Genomic DNA, 22289 nt, shown 5'->3' on the forward strand with positions numbered 1-22289 from the left:
AGGAAGCGCAGAGAGTCCCATACAGGATAAACCCAAGGAGAAACACGCCAAGACACATAGTAATCAAACTGGCAAAAATTAAAGACAAAGAAAAGTTATTGAAAGCAGCAAGGGAAAAATGACAAATAACATACAAGGGAACTCCCATAAGGTTAATAGCACACTTCTCAGCAGAAACTCTACAAGCCAGAAGGGAGTGGCATGATATACTTAAAGTGATGAAAGGGAAGAACCTACAACCAAGATTACTCTACCTGGCAAGGATCTCATTCAGATTTGATGGAGAAATCAAAAGCTTTACAGACAAGCAAAAGCTAAGAGAATTCAGCACCACCAAACCAGCTCTACACAAATGCTAAAGGAATTTCTCTAAGTGGGAAACACAACAGAAGAAAAAGACCTACAAAAACAACCCAAAACAATAAAGAAAATGGTCATAGGAACATACATATCGATAATTATCTTAAACGTGAATGGATTAAGTGCTCCAACCAACAGACACAGGCTTGCTGAATGGATACAAAAACAAGACCCATATATATGCTGTCTACAAGAGACCCACTTCAGACCTAGGGACACATACGGACTGAATGTGAGGGGATGGAAAGAGATATACCATGCAAATGGAAATCAAAAGAAAGCTGGAGTAGCAATACTCATATCAGATAAAAGAGACTTTAAAATAAAGAAAGTTAAAAGAGACAAGGAAGGACACTACATAATCATCAAGGAATCAATCCAAGAAGAAGATATAACTATTATAAATAAATATGCACCCAACACAGGAGCACCTCAATACATAACGCAACTGCTAACAGCTATAAAAGAGGAAATCGACAGTAACACAATAATAGTGGGTGACTTTTACACCTCACTTACACCAATGGATAGATCATCCAAAATGAAAATAAATAAGGAAACACAAGCATTAAATGACACAACAGACCAGACAGATTTAATGGATATTTATAGGACATTGCATCCAAAAACAGCAGATTACACTTTTTTCTCAAGTGCACACAAAACATGCTCCAGGATAGATCCCATCTTGGGTCACAAATCAAGCCTCAGTAAATTTAAGAAAACTGAAATCATACCAAGCATCTTTTCTGACCACAATGCCATGAGATTAGAAATCAATTACAGGGGAAAAAAAAACCGTAAAAAACACAAATACGTGGAGGCTAAACAATATGTTACTAAATAACCAAGGGATCACTGAAGAAATCAAAGAGGAAATCAAAAAATACCTAGAGGCAAATGACAATGAAAACACAACGATCCAAAACCTATGGGATGCAGCAAAAGCAGTCTTAAGAGGGAATTTTATAGCTATACAAGCCTACCTCAAGAAACAAGAAAAATCTCAAATAAAAAATCTAACCTTACACCTAAAGGAACTAGAGAAAGAAGAAACAAAACCCAAAGTTAGCAGAAGGAAAGAAATCATAAAGATCAGAGCAGAAATAGATGCAATAGAAACAAAGAAAACAACAGCAAAGATCAATAAAACTAAACGCTGGTTCTTTGAGAAGATAAACAAAATTAACAAACCATTAGCCAGACTCATGAGGAAAAAGAAAGGACTCAAATCAATAAAATTAGAAATGAAAAAGGACAAGTTACAACAGACACCACAGAAATACAAAGCATCCTAAGAGACTACTACAAGCAACTCTATGCCAATAAAATGGACAACCTGGAAGAAATGCACAAATTCTTAGAAAGGTATAACCTTCCAAGACTGAACCAGGACGAAACAGAAAATATGAACAGACCAATCACAAGTAATGAAATTGAAACTGTGATTAAAAATCCTCCAACAAACTAAAGTCCAGGACCAGATGGCTTCACAGGTGAATTCGATCAAACATTTAGAAAAGAGCTAACACCCATCCTTCTCAAACTCTTCCAAAAAATTGCAGAGGAAGGAACACTCCCAAACTCATTCTATGAGGCCACCATCACCCTGATACCAAAACCAGACAAAGATACTACAAATAAGAAAATTACAGACAAATATCACTGACGAATATAGATGCAAAAATCCTCAACAAAATACTAGCAAACAGAATCCAACAGCACATTAAAAGGATCATACACCATGATCAAGTGAGATTTATCCCAGGGATGCAAGGATTCTTCAGTATACGCAAATCAATCAATGTGATACACCATATTAACAAATTGAGGAAGGAAAAACCACATGATCATCTCAATAGATGCAGAAAAAGCTTCTGACAAAATTCAACACCCATTTATGATAAAAACTCTCCAGAAAGTGGGCATAAAGGGAACCTACCTCAACATAATAAAGGCCATATATGACAAACCTACAGCAAACATCATTCTCAATGGTGAAAAACTGAAAGCATTTTCTCTAAGATCAGGAACAAGACAAGGATGTCCACTCTCACCACTATTATTCAACATAGTTTTGGAAGTCCTAGCCACGGCAATCAGAGAAGAAAAAGGAATACACATTGGAAAAGAAGAAGTAAAACTGTCACTGTTTGCAGATGACATGATACTATGCACAGAGAATCGTAAAGATGCCACCAGAAAACTACTAGAGCTAATCAATGAATTTGGTAAAGTTGCAGGATACAAAATAAATGCACAGAAATCTCTTCCATTCCTATACACTAATGATGAAAAATCTGAAAGAGAAATTAAGGAAACACTCCCATTGACCACTGCCACAAAAAGAATAAAATACCTAGGAATAAACCTACCTAGGGAGACAAAAGACCTGTACACAGAAAACTATAAGACACTGATGAAAGAAATTAAAGATGATACCAAGAGACGGAGATATATACCATGTTCTTGGCTTGGAAGAACCAATATTGTGAAAATGACTATACTACCCAAAGCAATCTACAGGTTCAATGTAATCCCTATCAAATTACCAATGGCATTTTTTACAGAACTAGAACAAAAAAATCTTAAAATTTGTATGGAGACACAAAAGGCCTCGAATAGCCAAAGCTATCTTGAGAAAAAAAAATGGAGCTGGAGGCATCAGGCTCCCTGACTTCAGGGTATACTACACAGTAATCAAGACAGTATGGTACTGGCACAAAAACAGAAATATAGATCAATGGAACAAGATAGAAAGCCCAGAGATAAGCCCACGCACCTATGGTCAATCGATCTATGACAAAGGAGGCAAGCATATACAATGGAGAAAAGATAGTCTCTTCAATAAGTGGTGCTGGGAAAACTGGAAAGCTACATGTAAAAGAATGAAATTAGAACACTCCATAACACCATACACAAAAATAAACTCAAAATGCATTAGAGACCTACATGTAAGACCGGACACTATAAAACTCTTAGAGGAAGAACACTCTTGACATAACGCACAGCAAGATCTTTTTTGATCCACCTCCTAGAGTAATGGAAATAAAAATAAACAAATGGGACCTAATGAAATTTCAAAGCTTTTGCACAGCAAAGGAAACCATAAACAAGGCGAAAAGACAACCCTCAGAATGGGAGAAAAATTTGCAAACAAATCAACGGACAAAGGATTAATCTCCAAGATATATAAACAGTTCATGCAGCTCAATATTAAAAAAACCAAACACCCCAATCCAAAAATGGGCAGAAGACCTAAATAGACATTTCTCCAAAGAAGACATACAGATAGCCAAGAAGCACATGAAAAGCTGCTCGACATCACTAATTATTAGAGAAATGCAAATCAAAACTACAATGAGGTATCACCTCACACCAGTTAGAATGGGCATCATCAGAAAATCTACAAACAACAAATGCTGGAGAGGGTGTGGAGAAAAGGGAACCCTCTTGCACTGTTGGTGGGAATGTAAATTGATACAGCCACTATGGAGAACAGTATGGAGGTTCCTTCAAAACTAAAAATAGAATTATCATATGATCCAGCAATCCCACTACTGGGCATATACCCACAGAAAACCATAATTCAAAAAGACACATGCACCCCAATGTTCATTGCAGCACTATTTAAAATAGCCAGGTCACGGAAGCAACCTAAATGCCCATCAACAGACAAATGGATAAAGAAGATGTGGTACATATATACAATGGAATATTACTCAGCCGTAAAAAGGAACAAAATTGAGTCATTTGTTGAGACGTGGATGGATCTAGAGACTGTCATACAGAGTGAAGTAAGTCAGAAAGAGAAAAACAAATATATTAACGCATATATGTGGAACCTAGTAAATGGTACAGATGAACCGGTTTGCAGGGCAGAAATTGAGACAGACATGTAAGAGAACAAACATATGGACACCAAGGGGGGAATGCGGAGGGATGGGGTGGTAAAAAAAAAAAAAAAAAAAAAAAAAAGAATTCTTTTTTTACACTTCAAAAAGTTAAACATAGTCCAGAATAGGAAAATCTACAGAGACAGAGAGTAAATTAGTGGTTGCCAGAGGCTAGGGAAAGGGGAGAATGGGGAATGACTGCTAGTGGGTACAGGGTTTCTTTTTGGCACGATGAAAATGTTCTGGAATTAGACAGTGGTAATGATCGCACAACTTTGTGAATGTACTATAAACCACTAAATTGTACACTTTAAACATGTGAATTTTATCATATGTGAATTACATCTCAATAAACCCATTATTTAAAAAAAAAGTTACATCAGAAGCATGCATATTAAAACATAAACCCAGAAGAAAGAAAACATTGCATGACTCAAATCCTTTCAAATTTATCAAGATTCGTTTTTATGGGTCAGGATATGATCTCTTGGTAAATGCTCTCTGAGCACTTGAAAGGAATGTATATTCTGCTATTGTTGGATAGAGTGTTTTTAAAATATCAATTTGGTCAATTTAGGTTGATAGTATTCAAGTTTTCTATATCCTTACTAATTTTCTACTTGTTCCATCAATTACTGAGAGAGGGGTGCTGAAATCTCTCACAATAATTGCAGCTTCACCTAATTTTCCTTGTAGTTCTACTAGTTTTGACTTCATGTATTTTGAGGCTCTGTTGTTAGGTACATAAACATTTAGGATCATTATGTTCTCTTGACTAATTAATGCCTTATCATAATAAATTAAGAGCCTTTATCCCTGTAATATTCTTTATTCTGAAATTAACAGCTTTCTTTAGATTAGTATTAGCATAGTATAACTTTACCTTTAACTGATCTTTATCTTTATATACAAGAAAATACATTTTTTGCAAGCAACTTGTAATTGAGACTTCCTGTTATATGTCTGCATTTTAGTTGGGGTGTTTAAACCACTTACAATTAATGTGATTATTGATATAGCTGGGTTTAAACCTACCATTTTGCTATTTGTTTTTTACTTGTCCATCTATTCTTTAATTCCTCTTCCACTTTCCTTTATTTTTTCAATATAAAGCATTTTAAGGTATTTGACTATAGACACATAAAACTATTTAAATGATGAGAAATTTAACCACATAAACAGTGTTCAAAACTTCTGCACCTTCTGAAAGACAAGGCATCCATGGTCTCTTGGGTAGGGGTAAGCAGGAGGACCAGACACCAGATCTTAGATGCTCTGTCCTAGAACTGACATCTATTACTTTCTCCTCCAGCATATTGGTCAGGAGCTCTATCTAAATGAGCACATGGACAGCTGGTGAGCAATCATTACAAAATGTGATGTTGTAGGTACCAAGTAGAAACACAAAAGAAGTTGTTAGTTTAGCAGGCGAAACTGAGTCTGGAGCACAGGAGAGAGACCAAGGAGAAATCAGTTAGGAGGGGAGAGAAAGACAGTGTGACTGGGAGAGGAAGAGAATGTCCTTTGCCTAGTGACTGGGAGAGGAAGAGAATGCCCTTTGTCTAAGTCCAAAACCCAACTACCTCCCGAAATTTCATTTGGGAGACATGGCTTAACAGTAGCAATCAGGATAAAAAAACAAAACCTAAGGATTTAAGAGATCATAGACACAATATGAAGCAACCAAGAATAATTTTAAATTAAGATGCATGAACTGAATTACCTTTTTAAGAAAAGGCAGATGACAGGCACTTGGGTTGTGCTTCCATGTCTAGGCTTTTGTAAACAATGCTGCAATGAGCACTGAGGTGCATGTATCTTTCTGAAATAGCGTTTTCATCTACTTTGGATATATGCCCAGGAGTGGAACTGCTGGATCATATGGTTGTTCTAGTTTTAGTTTTTTGAGGAATCTCCAAACCGTTTCCATGACAGATTAGAACAGAACAGAACTATCATCTCCCTTTTCTTTTTTCTTTTTTTTTTTTTGAAGTATAGTTGATTTGCAATATTAGTTTCAGGTGTACAACATAGTGATTCAATATTTTTACAGATTATACTCTATTTAAAGTTATTATAAAATAATGCCTATATTTCTCTGTGCTGTACTATATATGCTTGTTGCTTCTTTTACCTTCTTTTAAATTGACTATTTGACAGTTTTTTATGATTCTACTATATCCCCCTTTTGTTGGCTTATTAGCTGTAATTCTTTAATTCGTGTGTGTGTGTGTGTGTGTGTGTGTGTGTGTGTATTTGCTTTAAGGTTTTTAGTAAATATCTTTAACTTAACAGTCTACCTCCAAGAGATACTGTAACACTTCATATATAGTAAAAGAATCTTATATCCGCATGTTTCCATTTCTCCCTTGTTGGCCTTTGTGCTATTGCTGCCATATATTTTCCATAAACCCCACAGCACATTACTGTTTTTCTTTAAATAGTCAAATATCTTTTTTAAAATATTTTTAAAATAAGGAAAAAAAGCATTTTCTGTTTACCTTCATTTATGAATTTTTAGTACTACTTCTTTGTGTGCATCCAGATTTCCATCTGGTATTATTTTCCTTCAGTTGGAAGAAGATCCTTTAGCATTTCTTATAGTTCAATCTCCTGGTGCTAGGCTCTTTCTGCTTTTGTATGTCTGACAAGCCTTCATTTCTGAAAAACAGGAACAGAATCCTAGGTTGACTTTTTTTCCTTCAATACTTTAAAGATGATGCTCCACTGTCTCCTGGCATGCATTGATTCTGATGAGAAGGCTGTTGTTGTTTTCATCTTTATTCCTTTTATGTAATGTGTCCTTTTTACTCTGGCTGTTTTTAATGTTTTACCTTTATTACCAGATGTAAGCAATTTGATTATGCTATGCCATGGTATAGCTTTCTTCATGTTTCTTTTCCTTGGGATCTGTTGAACTACTTGGATATGTAGGCTTATAGCTTTCACCTCACTTGTAAAATTTCAATCATTATTTCTTCAAATAGGTCTTCCCTCCCCTGTCCCAGCTCCTCTCCTCATGGCCTCCAATTACATGTATATTTGGCTACTGGAAGTTACCCCATACCCCTCTACTGCTCTATTTATTTTTCTCTCAGTCTTTTACCTCTTTGTGCTTTATTTTAGATAGTTTTTGTTGCTATGTTTTCAAGTTTCCTTATCTTTTCTTCTGCCCATCTGATCTACATGTTAACCCTAATCAGTGCATATACATCTCAGACATGGTATTTTTCATCTGCAGTTCAATCTGGACAATCTGGGCCTTTTCTTCTTTTTTTTTTTTTTTTTTCTTTTTAATATCTTCCATCTGTCACATGCGCAATCTTTCCTCTACTTTCTTAAACATTTGCAATATAGTCATAATAACTGTTTTAATTGTCATTGTCTGCTAATTCTACCATCCACAGCATTTCTGGTTTGGTTTCAAATGATTGATTTCTCTCCTAATTATGATTTATATTTTCTTGTTTCTTTGCATGATTGGTAAGTTCTGATTTGATGCAGGACATTGTGGGTTTTATCTTGTTGAATACTGGATATATTTGTATTCCTATAAACATACTGAGCTTTGTTCTGGAACACAGTGAAATTACTTGGAAACATCCTTTTGAGTCTTACTTTTGAGCCTTGTTAGGTAAAAGAAGATCAGAATTTAGCCAAGGGTTAATTTTGCCCTACTATTGCAGCAATACCTTTCTAGATACTCCACCCAATACCCTATTAATTACAAGGCTTTCCATCCTGACTGGTGTACTACAAACTGTTCCCAGCCCTGCATGAGCTCTGAGTATTTTGCCTTCTGCTACCATCAGGCAGTTCTCTACCTGGCTTCCTTACACACACATGCTGATCGTATTCAACTGAAGATTCAGGCTCTGCAAATCTTTAGAGCTCTCACTTTGTGCAGCTCGTTCCATTCCAGTACTCTGCCCTGTGAACTCTGTCCAGACTCCACTCCAGGATGCCAGCTGTGACTCATAAACTCATAGAATTCTCCAGCCTCTGCCTGGATTCCCCCACCCTGCTCTGTGGCCTACATGCTCTCTCCCGCAGTAAGATGGCACAATCATAGGGGCCACCTTGTTTGTTTCTGCTATCCCATCTTGTGCTATATGATGTCCAATATCTGAACATCACTGTTTGATGTATTTTGCACAGTTTTTCAGTTGTTTCAATTAAAAGAAAAAGTTCAGTCCCTGTTACTCCACCTTGGCTGAAAGCAAAAGCCTGTAACATATCTATTATATTCTGAAAATTATTTCCTACTTTGTACTAAGTTTTTCTTTCACTTTATGTTTTCCCACCTTTGAATTTATTAACTTTGGAATCTAATGAACTTTTACAGAAGAGCTCAGGATTGCAAAATTCTGCAAAAACCCACTTAGTATTTCATTATTGGAAAGTTCAGTAGAAGGCAACCAGTAATTTTACTCATCCATTCAGGTCCCCATAAAAGGCATCCACAGAAAAATTAATTATGAGAAAAATAAGGCAACATAATAAATATACTGCTGGCAATTAGGATGCCACAAAGGAGTCTGAGATGTTAAAACACATGTTTCAATATAAAAATCAACAAAGTCTGGAAAATTATTAAAGTACCAATGGACAACAAAATAATTCTTTACCTCATAGTAAAGGCTCTAAAAATAGAAGCGGTATAATTTGTAATTTTTTATTAGATGCTGGATCTACATTTAAAGGTTTTTAGGCAAGCACAAACACCTAAGGGAAAAAAAGAAACTGACTAATTCAATGACTAATCTGTACAGGCAAGAATACCAAAGACCTAACATTAATCAGAACACTGTGCCAACATTCTACCCTGATGAAGGGTTCTATCAGGTATTAGAGTGAGACTTCAAAGTTAAGCTATATCAAGATGCTTTTTACTTTAATCATGAAATAATCTAAACATTAAAAAGTGTGGAGAATAGAACAAAAGTTCATTTAACCCATCAACCAAATTTAACAAATGTTAACATATTGTCGTAACTACTTCAGATCTTTACTATTTTTTTGTTAAATAAAACATTATGGATACAGTTGAAACCTCTTCTATGTCCTTCTGTAGTCCCATTAACCTCCCTTCCCAGAGGTAAGCACTAACTATCCTTAAGTTAGCATACCTTCTTCGTCGTTATATTTTCATTCTGTTGTCATAGCCACAAAAGATAGAGTATTATTTTGTGTTTCAAATTTATAGAGTTAAGTATTTAAACTAAAGAATCTACAGTACATTTTCTACTACAAACAAGAGACCATCACCTCAACACTGTATCGAAGGAATGGCCCCTTTGTGATAAGGTGATAATGTGCTACGAATTTGCTACTACAAAATTATCCTGTTCCTTTCTAAATAGGAGGGGCACCAAGGGAGTGCTTCTTTACAGAAGAATGCCAGATAATAAATGCAGAAGTAGTCACAGAGTTAGAAAAAAATCCCAATTTCTGCAACCACCAGTGATTCAGGTAAGGATCATCAATAGACACTAAAACTATTGGAAACAACACATGCATATCGTCTCAATGTTTATCGCTCCACACACTACTTATTAGTTAGAAAGATACCTTTACAACAGAGAAATCTGGTAGGCAGCACCTTAACCAAATGACCTAAATACGTATCACCAGAGCTTCCAGGTCGGTGCACGCACGGAGATGCCAGGGAGAATGGCGCACTCCGAGAGGGCATGGAAGCTCTGCACCCTTTCCCCATGCTTTGTCCTATGCATATTTTCCACCTGGCCGTTCCTGAGTTTTATCCTTTTGTAATAAACTGGTGATCCAGTTTGTTAAATAAATAAATAAATAAATACCGCCAATAGTGGGGCAAAGCAATACCAAGTGCTTCCTGATGAGATGCAACTAGGAGGAATCACCAACATCAGGGATCAGCAAACTATTTCTGTAAAGACCAGTAATAAATATTTTAGTTTTTTGTGAGCCATACAGTCTGTCACAACTGTGTAAGTGCCACTGAAACACAAAAGCAGTACATATAATATGTAGACAAATGGGTGTGGCTGTGTTTCAATAAACTTTGTTTATAAAAAGAGGTGGCAGGTCAGATTGACCCCACAGGTCGTGGCTTGTAGATCTGCAAGCTACATGGTAATCCGGCCAAAAATGTTTAACCTGAATCTAATCATAAGAAAACAATCAGACAAATCCATGTTGTGGGGCATTCTATAAAACACAGACCTGGATTTTCCTTTAAAAAAATCAATGCGATGACAGATAAATGAAGGTGGGGGCTGCTCCAGATGAAGGGGATTAAGAAGATGTGACTCGCCATGAAAAGACTCCGAAGAGCCTTAAATGCATGTTCCTAAGGGAAAGAAGCCAGTCTGAAAAGGCTACATACTGTATGATTCCAAGTACATGATATCCTGGAAAAAGCGAAACTAGAGACAGTAAAAAGATCAGTGGATGCCAGGGGCTTGAAGAGAGGATGAATGGGTGAAGCCTGGGGAATTTTTAGGGCACTTAAACTATTCTGTATGATAATTCATTTGTCAAAACCCATAGAACTTAACAGCACAAAGAGTGAACCTTAATGTATGCAAAGCAAAAAACAAAAAAACATTTAGGAGGACAGGGGATCCCAGGAAAGAATGCAGAGGGTGACAAGAGAATACAGCTGTACTGCAAATAGATGAAATAATCTTACTGAAGAGGGTGAAAAAATGGCGCTGACCTAAATAACTTTGGCAATGAATAGATTTTTGTAAGATTAAGGCAAAAGGAACTGCACAAAAGCACTGAACTCTAGTTAATATCACGTTGTTTCCCACAGAGTTCCAATTAACAACTCTGATACAGCTATACCTGTATACTGGAATTAAACAAGTAAGTAAAGGGATGGCAGATGTTAGGAGTCAGGTTCCTCACTGTTGGATTGGGGATGTACAGATAAGCAAGGGGAGAAGGCCGGAATGATCCACGTGATAATGGATTAGAGTTGGAAACATCAGTAAGAATTCATGTTTAACATACAGATTCAGATGGTAAACATGAAAATATTTACACCTATGCATAAGTATACAGGTTCATATATTTCTTTGCTCTGTCAGTTAAGAGAGCCTAGAAGAAATGAAACCCCAGTAGTAAAGAGCATACCTAGCACTCAGATCTTGGCTTCTAATACCATTCTCCAATAAAACAACCAGGGCTCCTAGAGAAATGGCTGATTCTAGGACTGGCTCAGGATATACAAAATTAGCCTGGAACATCTTAAAGTACCAGAACTACACACAGATGGCATATGTCAAAGGGGCACAGAAGCCAGCTGAAAGAGTTTCCAATGACCAAATCTAGAATAATTTGAGTAACAAAATAAATAAAATCTCCCATGCAAAAGAATTCCAAGTAAATTAACTCCCCACTCCTCAACTGTGTACTGTGCATAGTGACTTCCTTCCAAAGGGTATGTTATGAACAGGGAGACAACAGAGCAACCTTACAGTGGGGAAACCTACATTACTTCAGCCAAGCGATCAAGGTCAACATCAACAGTCATAAATCATGTAGAAAGTAGGTGCCCTTGATATGATGTGATAAAAGTGACACTTTATCTTTGTGATTTTCCTCTCAAAAATCCCCAGTCTAATCATGAGAAAAGCATCAGGAACCTTCCAACAGAGAGGCATGTTATGATAGGCCTGACCAGTACTCCCCAAAACTGTCAAAGTCATCAAACTGGGAAAATCTGAGAAATTGTCACAGTTCACAGAGCCTAGGGAGACATGACAACTAAATGTAATGTGGTATCCTGGATGGGATCCTGGAGCAGAAAATGGACCTCAGTAAAAACTAAGGAACCTGAATAAACTATGGACTGTAACTAATAATGCATCAATATTGGTTCATTAATTGCAACAAATGCAGCATATTAATGTAAGATGTTAATCATAGGGGAAACTGTGGAGGGGAGAATTAGATATAAACAAACATATAAAAATTTAAAAGATAAAGAAAATCTTTCTAACTATTCTAGTAGTCACCCAATAGAATAGACTGCTCCACAAAGTAACATATCACCAGGAGTAACAGGGTATGAAGAATGAGTTCTGAATTGGAAGGTTGGATAAAATCTCCACAGCTTTCCTCTATTTAACAGATGAAATAATTTTACATTCAGAATCAAGATCTAAAGTATTACAAAGTATTAAAATGCTTCCAAATCAATGAATAATTAAAATGTCATATTATCTAGATAATTGGCTCATTTATTTATTCTGAATCTAGAAAATTTGTCATCTATATGAGGTAATATACCTTATGGTATATGGTACCTCTGTGTTCAGAATATCTGATTAACATCAGATATGTTAATAATAGATTTGTTTTGTTATATTTATATGCTTACATATAAATATAATCTTAAGTATTTATTATTGATATATTTATACTTATTTGTAAGTGTTAGTTTATATTTACTATACTTATGTACTATATTTATACAGCTTTAGATTTTAATGGCATGGTGTAGTGGTACAATGATTCTCAATGCAGAATGGATCAAATTTAACCAAAGTTTCTGGGCTAAGGGAGAAATACAGACAATTATGGGAAGAGATAAGGTTAAGCTATGGATGGCAAAAAGTGACTATGATAAGAAGAAAACAGCTAGAAAGGCAAGAAGGCATCTAAAATAACCCCAAAAGGTCATTCACCACAATGAACATTTCTGTCTGTGTACAAGATTCGCTATGCCACAATGTCAAACATCCTTCCAGCTTTAAGTGTTCAAAACATTACAGCAAGGCCAAGAGGCACATGAAAAGATGCTCAACATCACTAATTATTAGAGAAATGCAAATCAAAACTATAATGAGGTAGACCAGTCAGACCAGACCTCAGACCAGTCAGAATGGTAATTATCAAAAAGTCTACAAATAATAAATGCTGGAGAGGGCGTAGAGAAAAGGGAACCCTCCTACACTGTTGGTAGGAATGAAAATTGGTGCAGCCACTATGGACAACAGTATGGAAGTCCCTTAAAGAACTAAAACTAGGGCTTCCCTGGTGGCGCAGTGGTTGAGAGTCCGCCTGCCGATGCAGGGGACATGGGTTCGTGCCCTGGTCTGGGAAGATCCCACATGCCGCGGAGCAGCTGGGCCCGTGAGCCGTGGCCGCTGAGCCTGCGCGTCCAGAGACTGTGCTCCGCAATGGGAGAGGCCACAACAGTGAGAGGCCCGCGTACCGCAAAAAAAGAAAAACAAAAAAAGGAACTAAAACTAGAGTTACCCTATGATCCAGCATTCCCACTCTGGGGCATATATCTGAAAAAGATGAAAACTCTTAATTTGAAAAGATACATGCATCCCAATGTTCATAGCAGCACTATTTACAATAGCGAAGACATGGAAGCAACCTAAATGTCCATCGACAGATGAATGGATAAAGAAGATGTGGTACATATATAATGGAATACATATACATATATATACTCAGCCATAAAAAAGAGTGAAATAATGCCGTTTGCAGCAACATGGATGGACCTAGAGATTATCATACTGAGTGAAGTAAGTCAGATAAAGACAAATATCATATGATATCACCTATATGTGGAATCTAAAGTAATGATACAAATGAACTTATTTACAAAACAGAAAAAGACTCACAGACATAGAAAACAAACTTATGGTTACCAAAGGGTAAGGGGTGGGAAGGATAAATTGGTAACTTGGGATTAACAGATACACACTACTATATATAAAATATGTAAACAAGGACCTACTGTATAGCACAGGGAACTATATTCAATATCTTGTAATAACCTATAATGGAAAAGAACCTGAAAAAGAATATGTACATATATATAACTGAATCACTTTGCTGTACACCTGAAACACTGTAAATCAACTATATTTCAATTTAAAAAAACACTAGAGCAAGATGAACTAAATTCAAAGACTCTTTTGACACTGAGTGAATCCATTTACTTCAGGGATCCTCTTAAGCAAGCAAGGCAGTAGACAAAAATAAAGAGGCAACTTAGTGTAGTGTTTAGGAGTGCATGATGTACAGGTGAACAGCCTGGGTTGGGCTGTAGCTTTGCCTTGTATTAGCCATGTAATCTCAGGCAAGTTTCTTCACTTCTCTCTGTGTTCCTTAGTTTCTTCATCTGTAAAATGGAGATAATAACAGTTGCTAATGTAGAAGGATGCTGTGAGGATGAAATGAGATAACCTACTTAGAGTTCTTAGCGCAGTATCTGATACATAGTAATGCTTGCTATTATTATTATTAGTTCAAAAATTTCTCAGTAATAAGCTATTTGGTCTTTGTTATGTATACAATTCATAAAGGGTAAATTCACCAGCTTTGCAGAGTTCCACAGTACCTCAAATCAGATGACAAAGATAGGCAGAGAGCACACAAGCGAAAAAGGTCTGAACCCCAAAGTTTACCTTTTAATCAGTTGAACACATTTCCCACATGCACAATAGAAACAAGTAGTGGATATACTATTAGTAGCACAGGTGAAAGATGTGAGTAGGCTGGGCTGAGCATCTAGCTGTGATCCACACCACTGCTCTAATGGGGAGCATTCTATGGTACTTGGGAAGGAAAGAACACAGTGACCCCCGGGAGAATACATCTGCCCCTGGCGGCACTGGAGCAGCTTGAAGATTACATCTTATTCTCAAGGACTTCAGAGAACCTATTCTGCACTGTACCAAGAACACCACAGCACTCACTGTATTAACAGTAAGAAACACTGTAACCCATAACACACACAAAGATTTTAAAATAAAAAATGTAGGGATTTGTTTTTATTTCAAAACCTGAATATGCTTTTGGCGATATCTTTTCAAAAGCAGGACCCTCTTTAATTGGCAGTATCTCAGTACCAGCTCTCAATCTCTCCATAACAAGTAGACTGACTAGTTCATTTTCCCTATGGGCTTATATACCTCACTTTCTTCTTAAGCAAGTAATACTGAGCAGTGAAACCACTCAAAATTAGACAAAAAAAAAAAAAAAAGTAAGGGAGAAGAGTTTAGAAATTTTACAAAGTCAATCAGGAAATAAAATGTCAAGAATTAACTACATTTCTTAAAGTTAGCTATACACACTTACATTCCACACACATAAAACAAGATCTTGGTCTCCCAAAAACATTCTCCAGTAATAGAATCAGAGCTCCTCTGAGAAATGGTTGATCCCAGGGCTGGGGCAGAGAAAGAACAGGACATGTCTGGAACATCTTAGACCAAAAAGTAAGGAAGTGCTCAAAGAAGGATTGGGGACATGTTAAAAGGACATGGACCCAGGCTAAAGGGGCTACCGCCAGCCAAAATGGGGATGATTAGAGCATCAAAATAAAATAATCATAGTAAAGAATTATAATCCTTTGAATAAAGTAAGAATCCTTGAGTCCACAGTGATATAAACAAAAGATTAAATAAATGGGGCGGGGGGTGAGAATGGGCGGGTAGGGTAAAAAGCTCTTCCTTACTGTAGAAAAACAACTAATGTATCTAAGAGGAATGATGGAATAAGAAAAATCACCATTTGCCAATCATCATCATAATAACTGATTCAGGCAAGAATCATCAAAGGATGCTGAACTAGTGGACGAAAGTTTGAGAAGCAACAGGACATTCACATAGTCTCAGAATATACCCCTACAAGTTAATTTTCAATTACAGTAAAAATGTACAGTGGAGAAACCTGGCAGATATCACCTTAACCCACTGATTAAAGTCACCATTGTCACTAATGGGGGCAGTCGACAGCATGTGCATCCTGGTGTAAATGCACTGAGAAGTCAGCATTGTTTCAATGATTTGAAATTGAAAACTAAGGAAACCTGAATAAACTATGGACTGTAATTAATGATGCATCAATATTGTTTCATTAATTGCAACAAATGCAGCATACTAATGTAAGATGTTAGTAATAGGGGAAACTGTGGAGGGGAGAAAAAGCATAACCTAAATCTAATAATGAGAAAACACTGGAAAAACCCACCTGCGTTCTACAGAATAACTGGACTGTACTATTCAAAATTGCCAATGTGATGAAATACAATAAAAGACTCCAGGATAAAGAAATTAACTCAGATTAAAGGAATTAATTAATCTCAATAAGGTCTGTAAAGTAGATAATAGCACTGTTTCAACGTTAAGTTCCTGATTTTCATCACTGTACTACGTTTATGTAAGTGAATTCCTTGTTTTTAGAAAACACACACTGAAATATTTAGAGGTAAAAGGGAATCATGTCTGCAACATACTTCTAAAAGGTTCAGAGAAAAGAATGAAGTGGGAGAGTAAGAGAGGAAGGGGGAAGGTGGAGGAGAGAGAAAAACAAATGTTAACAAAATGTTGACATTTGGGGAATCTGTGAAGAGCATCCAGGAGTTTCTGCAACTTTTCTGTGTCTGAAATTACGTCAGTTTTTAAAAATTAAGTTGGATATAAAGTACTACATCTGTCAAAACTCATAGAACAGTACACAAAGATCTGTACATTATACCATAAGATAATAATAAAAGCTTATTCTAGGTGTTTCATCAAATGTTGATGATTGGAACACTTCAGTAATTGAAAACAGAGGTTAGAAACCCACAAAGGACCAATCAAAATGAAGACTAAATTCAAGCCTGCTGTATGTTAAGCTTGAAATGATACAGTAGCACCAGTGAGGCTGCCTGTCACTTCTGTGCCCACAGTGACCAGCAGCTCTCATGATTTCCTGGCTGTACAGAGGCCTGCCACCTTCCTGTCACACTCCCCAGAAGGCCCTCTTGTGCTCAGCCGGGTAACACGACATTCTCTTACTAATCAGTCTCCAAATACATAAACCCGTTTGTTACAAGCAAACACAGACCTTAATTTTTTTTTTTAATTAAAAAAGGGAGAAGCCAAACATGATAGTGACAATCTCTGATGAGGGCAAACATGTTGCTAAATAAGCCTCAGGGAAACATTGCCGCTGATGCCAAGGCACAGAGCAGGAGCCAGCCTCACACCTGGCTTAGAACACAGGTTAATATCTTTCCAAGTGTTTTTTAAAGATTACTATCATTCTAATAGTCAACAATATTTTTCAAAACACTAATAAAACAAAGTGGCTGAGATGCCTCATACCTTGCTTTAGAAATACTATAAATTCCTTTACAGTTTGGTCCAAATGAACTCCATAATATACTACAGGTCTGAAATTGCGATGCTCAAATGAACGAATGAGGCGAACCGTAATGGTCACATCTTCGGAAGCCATGTGAAGAAATTCCTGTGGCAAGGGGACAATAACATCAACTCATAGCCTGTACTTCCTCCATCAGCTCTTGGGCACCCAGCCCATCTCTCCCACACTGCACAGTTAGCAACACAGTCCCCACACCCACGCCAGATTCCGGGACAACCAAAGGGTCCCAAGGTCACTCCCACCTACCCACTGCGATCCTGAACAGCTTCATCACAGTCACTGATGTTCTGACTGGTCAAAAACTGACAGGGCACAGAAGATGAACACAATTGACTCAAGGGTGTGGGTGTGCATGTATAGGGAGAAGTGGGTTGCACTAAACATGTGACCACTCTGGTTTGGTACACCAGCGATCTCCTCATTTGGCCCTGAGATGAAGTACACTTATATTAGCATCAACTATCAGGCTACACTGTTTTGTTTTGTTCTTTTTGTTTTGGCTGCGTTGGGTCTTCGTTGCTGCGTGCCGGCTTTCTCTAGTTGCGGGGAGCGGGGGTTACTCTTCGTTGCGGTGCGCAGGCTTCTCATTGCAGTGGCTTCTCTTGTTGTGGAGCACGGGCTCTAGGCACACGGGCTTCAGTAGTTGTGGCATGCGGGCTCAGTAGTTGTGGCTCACAGGCTCTAGAGCACAGGCTCAGTAGTTGTGGCATGCGGGCTCAGTAGTTGTGGCTCACGGGCTCTAGAGCACAGGCTCAGTAGTGGCGCATGGGCTTAGTTGCTCTGCGGCATGTGGGATCTTCCTAGACTGGGGCTCGAACCCGTGTCTCCTGAATTGACAGGTGGATTCTTAACCACTGTGCCACCACGGAAGCCCCAGGCTGCATTTTAATTTCACAAATGTTGCCAGATTTCAGGAAGGATTTAATCATGTGCCACGGTATCATCCACCTTCCACACTATTATTTGAATATGTTTATTTCATCCTAAAACTATGTATTGGGTTGGCCAAAAGGTTCTTTCGGTTTTTTCTGTAAGATGGCTCTAGTAGCACTTGGTTGTCTTTAACTTCATTCAAAACAATTATGTTAGATTGTATTGTGACAGCTGTCATATCAGAGTGCATTTAAAAAACAGAATTATCGGGGCTTCCCTGGTGGCGCAGTGGTTGGGAATCTGCCTGCCAATGCAGGGGACACGGGTTCGAGACCTGGTCTGGGAAGATTCCACATGCCGCGGAGCAACTAGGCCCGTGAGCCACAACTACTGAGCCTGCGCGTCTGGAGCTGTGCTCCGCAACAAGAGAGGCCGCGATAGTGAGAGGCCCGCGCACCGCGATGAAGAGTGGCCCCCACTTGACACAACTAGAGAAAGCCCTCGCACAGAAACGAAGACCCAACACAGCAAAAATAAATAAATTGATTAAAAAAAAAATTGGTGAATTTTTGTGTAGCCATTTTAATATTGAAGATGGAAGAAAGAAAGCAACATTTTCGGCATATTATGCTTTATTATTTCAAGAAAGGTAAAAACGAAACGAAAATGCAAAAAACTAGATTTGTGCAGTGTATGGAGAAGGTGCTGTGACTGATTGAACGTGTCAAAAGTGGTTTGCAAAGTTTTGTGCTGGAGATTTCTCGCTGGATGATGCTCCATGGTCGGGGAGACTAGCTGAAGTTGGTAGCAATCAAACCAAGACATTAATTGAGAAGAATCAACATTATACCATGCAGGAGATAGACGACATACTCAAAATATCCAAATCAAGTGTTGAAAATCATTTGCACCAGCTTGGTTATGTTCATTGCTTTGATGTTTGGGTTCCACATAAGTTAAGTAAAAAAAACCTTCTTGACCATATTCCCGCATGCGATTCTCTACTTAAACATAATGAAAACGTTCCATTTTTAAAACAAATTGTGACAGGTGATGAAAAAATGGATACTGTACAATAATGTGGAACAGAAGAGATCGTGAGGCAGGCAAAATGAACCACCACTGACCACACCAAAGGCAGGTCTTCATCCAAAAAAGGTGATGTTGTGTATATGGTGGGATTGGAAGGGAGTCCTCTATTTTGAGCTCCTTCTGGAAAACCAAACGCTTAATTCCAACAAGTACTGCTCCCAATTAGACCAACTGAAAGCAGCACTCAACGAAAAGCGTCCAGAATTAGTCAACAGAAAACACATAATCTGCCATCAGGGTAACACAAGACCATGTGTTTCTTTGATGACCAGGCAAAAACTGTTACAGATTTAATTCTATCATCAAACCAGGAGGTATTATACTCATTTAAGGATGAGGAAAGACTCAAGAGAGATTGCACTAATTGCCCAAGGTCATATAGCTGATAAAAAATGAAGCCAGGATTCAAGCACCAATTTAATTCCAAATCCCATGCGCTCTCTAATGCACTGTTTGAAAAATCATCCCAAACTATTTCCTCCAAAAAATCTGCAAAGTTGCCAATGTTTTAAAAATAAAATTATGGTATATTTCTAACTAGTAGCAACTACTTCATGCTTTCAACTTTGCATACAACTTACAGCCATAATATGCAAGTACTAAAAAAAATACCTGTAATGAGGGGAAAGCAGGGAGCAGGGGGTGGGGGGGGTGGGATGAACTGGGAGATTGGGATTGACATATATACACTAATATGTATAAAATAGATAATAAGAACCTGCTATATTAAAAATAAAATTCCAAAAGAAAAAAACCCTGTAATACTAATAACATAAGAAAAGATGTCCAACCTCACCAGTAATCAGTGAAATTCAAAATAACAATGAGATATATTACTCATCAAACTGACAAACGAAAAAGTCTGACAATACCTAGTGTTGGCAAGGGTGCAGAACCAGTTAAGGCTGGCATCCAAACAGGTTCTACTTTTGGAGACAATTTGGCAATATTTAGTAAAGCGGAAGATTCACATACCTTTCAATCCAGCAATTTCATTCATAGGTAGGTGTCCTGGGGACTCTCTCACACACGGCCCAAAGAGAACTGTAAAAGAACATTAATAGTAACATCATTTGTTAATCGCAAAAACTGGAAACGGCTAAATGTTCATCAGCAGGAGGATAGATAATTGTGACATTTTCATACAATGAAATTAGTTCAAGCAGTGAAAATGAATGAACCTGAACTATGCACATCAACACAGATGAAATCTCAGAAAGAGTAAGGTGAATGGAAAAAAATCAAGCCGCAAAAGCATCAGAATACACTACCATTTACATAAAGTTCAAAAGCATAGCTTTTATTATGTTTAAAAGGAGATGATTAATTGTTCTTTCTGAGGCAGAGAAAGGATTATGCAATTAGGGAGAAGTAAAACCGGTGTTTCAATTATACTGGTTGCATTTTATATCTTAAGTAGGATGTTAGGTATAGGGATAGTATAAATTACTATTCTTTAAGCCTTTTAGTGTATCTGAAATACTTCATAATATACACAAATAAGCCACACTAATTTGGCCTAGAAAGTCTCTCTGAATCATAGAATGCTTACACAAATATTTTACTAAGTTTGAGAGAATACACAGCATATTATGCATGAAAAGCAAAGGTTCAGCTGTTTTAATGCATAAAATAATTTGCAATTATAATTGGTATACTGTTTATAATTCAACAAGTGGTTTTTAAGGAACTAAAAATAATATTTTCCCTCTAAATTAAATCTTTTGATAATTCCATTATTAAATTAAATCTTTTGATAATTCCATTATTAGCTACTACACTATTTGTTGTTGTTTTATCTAATTCCTTTATTTTTGAGTATTGTGCAGCAAATTCCAGATTTCATATAATTTCACCCTATAACACTTCAGTATGTGTCTCTAACACTGAACGCTTAAAAAAACTAAAATGTCATTATCATACCTAACAAAACTAATAGCAAATACTCAGTTTCATCTAATACTTAGTCCCTGTTTGATTTTCTCTGTCTCCAAAATGTCTTTTTACAGTTAGCTTGTTTGATTTAGAATCCAAAGTCTACATACTTTATTTCACTTATATATATAAAAATTTTTAAATTAGGAACATACAGTACAAGCTCTTTATAACCTGCCTTTTAACTTAACTTCTTATGCACATTTTCCCACGTATTAAATATTTTTCTTCAATGATTTTAAGGTCTGTACAACATTCCATACTTTTTACCTCCAACATCTTATTATTGGACATTTAGCTTATTTTCAAATATACACACATGAGAAATGACTCATGAGAAGTAGAAAACCTGGGCTCAAGATGAATAACCATATTTGTTAGATTTTTTTGATACTGCCAAATTGCTCTGCGGTGGGGCACATCAGTTTTCCCATGAACAGTGTATTCCTTGCAAAACACTAGGTATTATAATAGAAAAATTATTATTACTTTTATCCACATCAATAGGTACAATAATATCTTTTTATTTATTTGCATTCTTTAGTGTGGTTAAACATGACCGAAAAACAAACAAAACAAACAAAACAAAAATCCCTTACAAACCAACAATGAAAATATTTCAGAAAAGTGGACAAAGATATGAACATAAAAATTTCCAAAAAAATACATTATTTTTTATGAAATCTGGTTTTACAGTACTTCCCAAAAATTCTGACCCTAGAATCTACCAAATAATGGCAGTTCAGCAAGACATTTACAATTTAAAATATACTGAGGTACTTAATAAAGAATCTCTCTCAAGAAAGGGATATTATAAAAGATTCCATATTTTAGAAGCAGTGTTAACAGGGTTTGTGAAAATTATGACCAACTTCTTCCTCCTCTCACCAAGCCCCCAAAACAACAAAGAAGCCCTCCAAAGCACACCACACACATACACCCAAACATGCTGGGAAGCCTATAATG

At 36.9% G+C, this 22289-nt stretch overlaps 1 protein-coding gene across 1 annotated transcript in view; it reads right to left on the reverse strand.

The window, feature by feature from the left end:
• Positions 1 to 22289, reverse strand: part of CUNH2orf76 (chromosome unknown C2orf76 homolog) — a 56343-nt gene that overhangs the window by 16994 nt on the left and 17060 nt on the right. Inside the window, exons 2-6 of the mRNA XM_029225904.1 lie at positions 20364 to 20432; positions 17363 to 17507; positions 16702 to 16703; positions 13899 to 13946; position 13509 (exon numbers count right to left, since the gene is read on the reverse strand). Of these exons, the coding sequence (XP_029081737.1) occupies position 13509; positions 13899 to 13946; positions 16702 to 16703; positions 17363 to 17495 (184 nt within the window). The 5' untranslated portion in view covers positions 17496 to 17507; positions 20364 to 20432. The remainder of the gene's footprint in view (positions 1 to 13508; positions 13510 to 13898; positions 13947 to 16701; positions 16704 to 17362; positions 17508 to 20363; positions 20433 to 22289) is intronic.

This window comes from Monodon monoceros, unplaced genomic scaffold (assembly GCF_005190385.1).
Source record: "Monodon monoceros isolate NGI ecotype Baffin Bay Population unplaced genomic scaffold, NGI_Narwhal_1 Super_Scaffold_16, whole genome shotgun sequence".
In the NCBI taxonomy this organism is placed as follows: Eukaryota; Metazoa; Chordata; class Mammalia; order Artiodactyla; family Monodontidae; genus Monodon; species Monodon monoceros.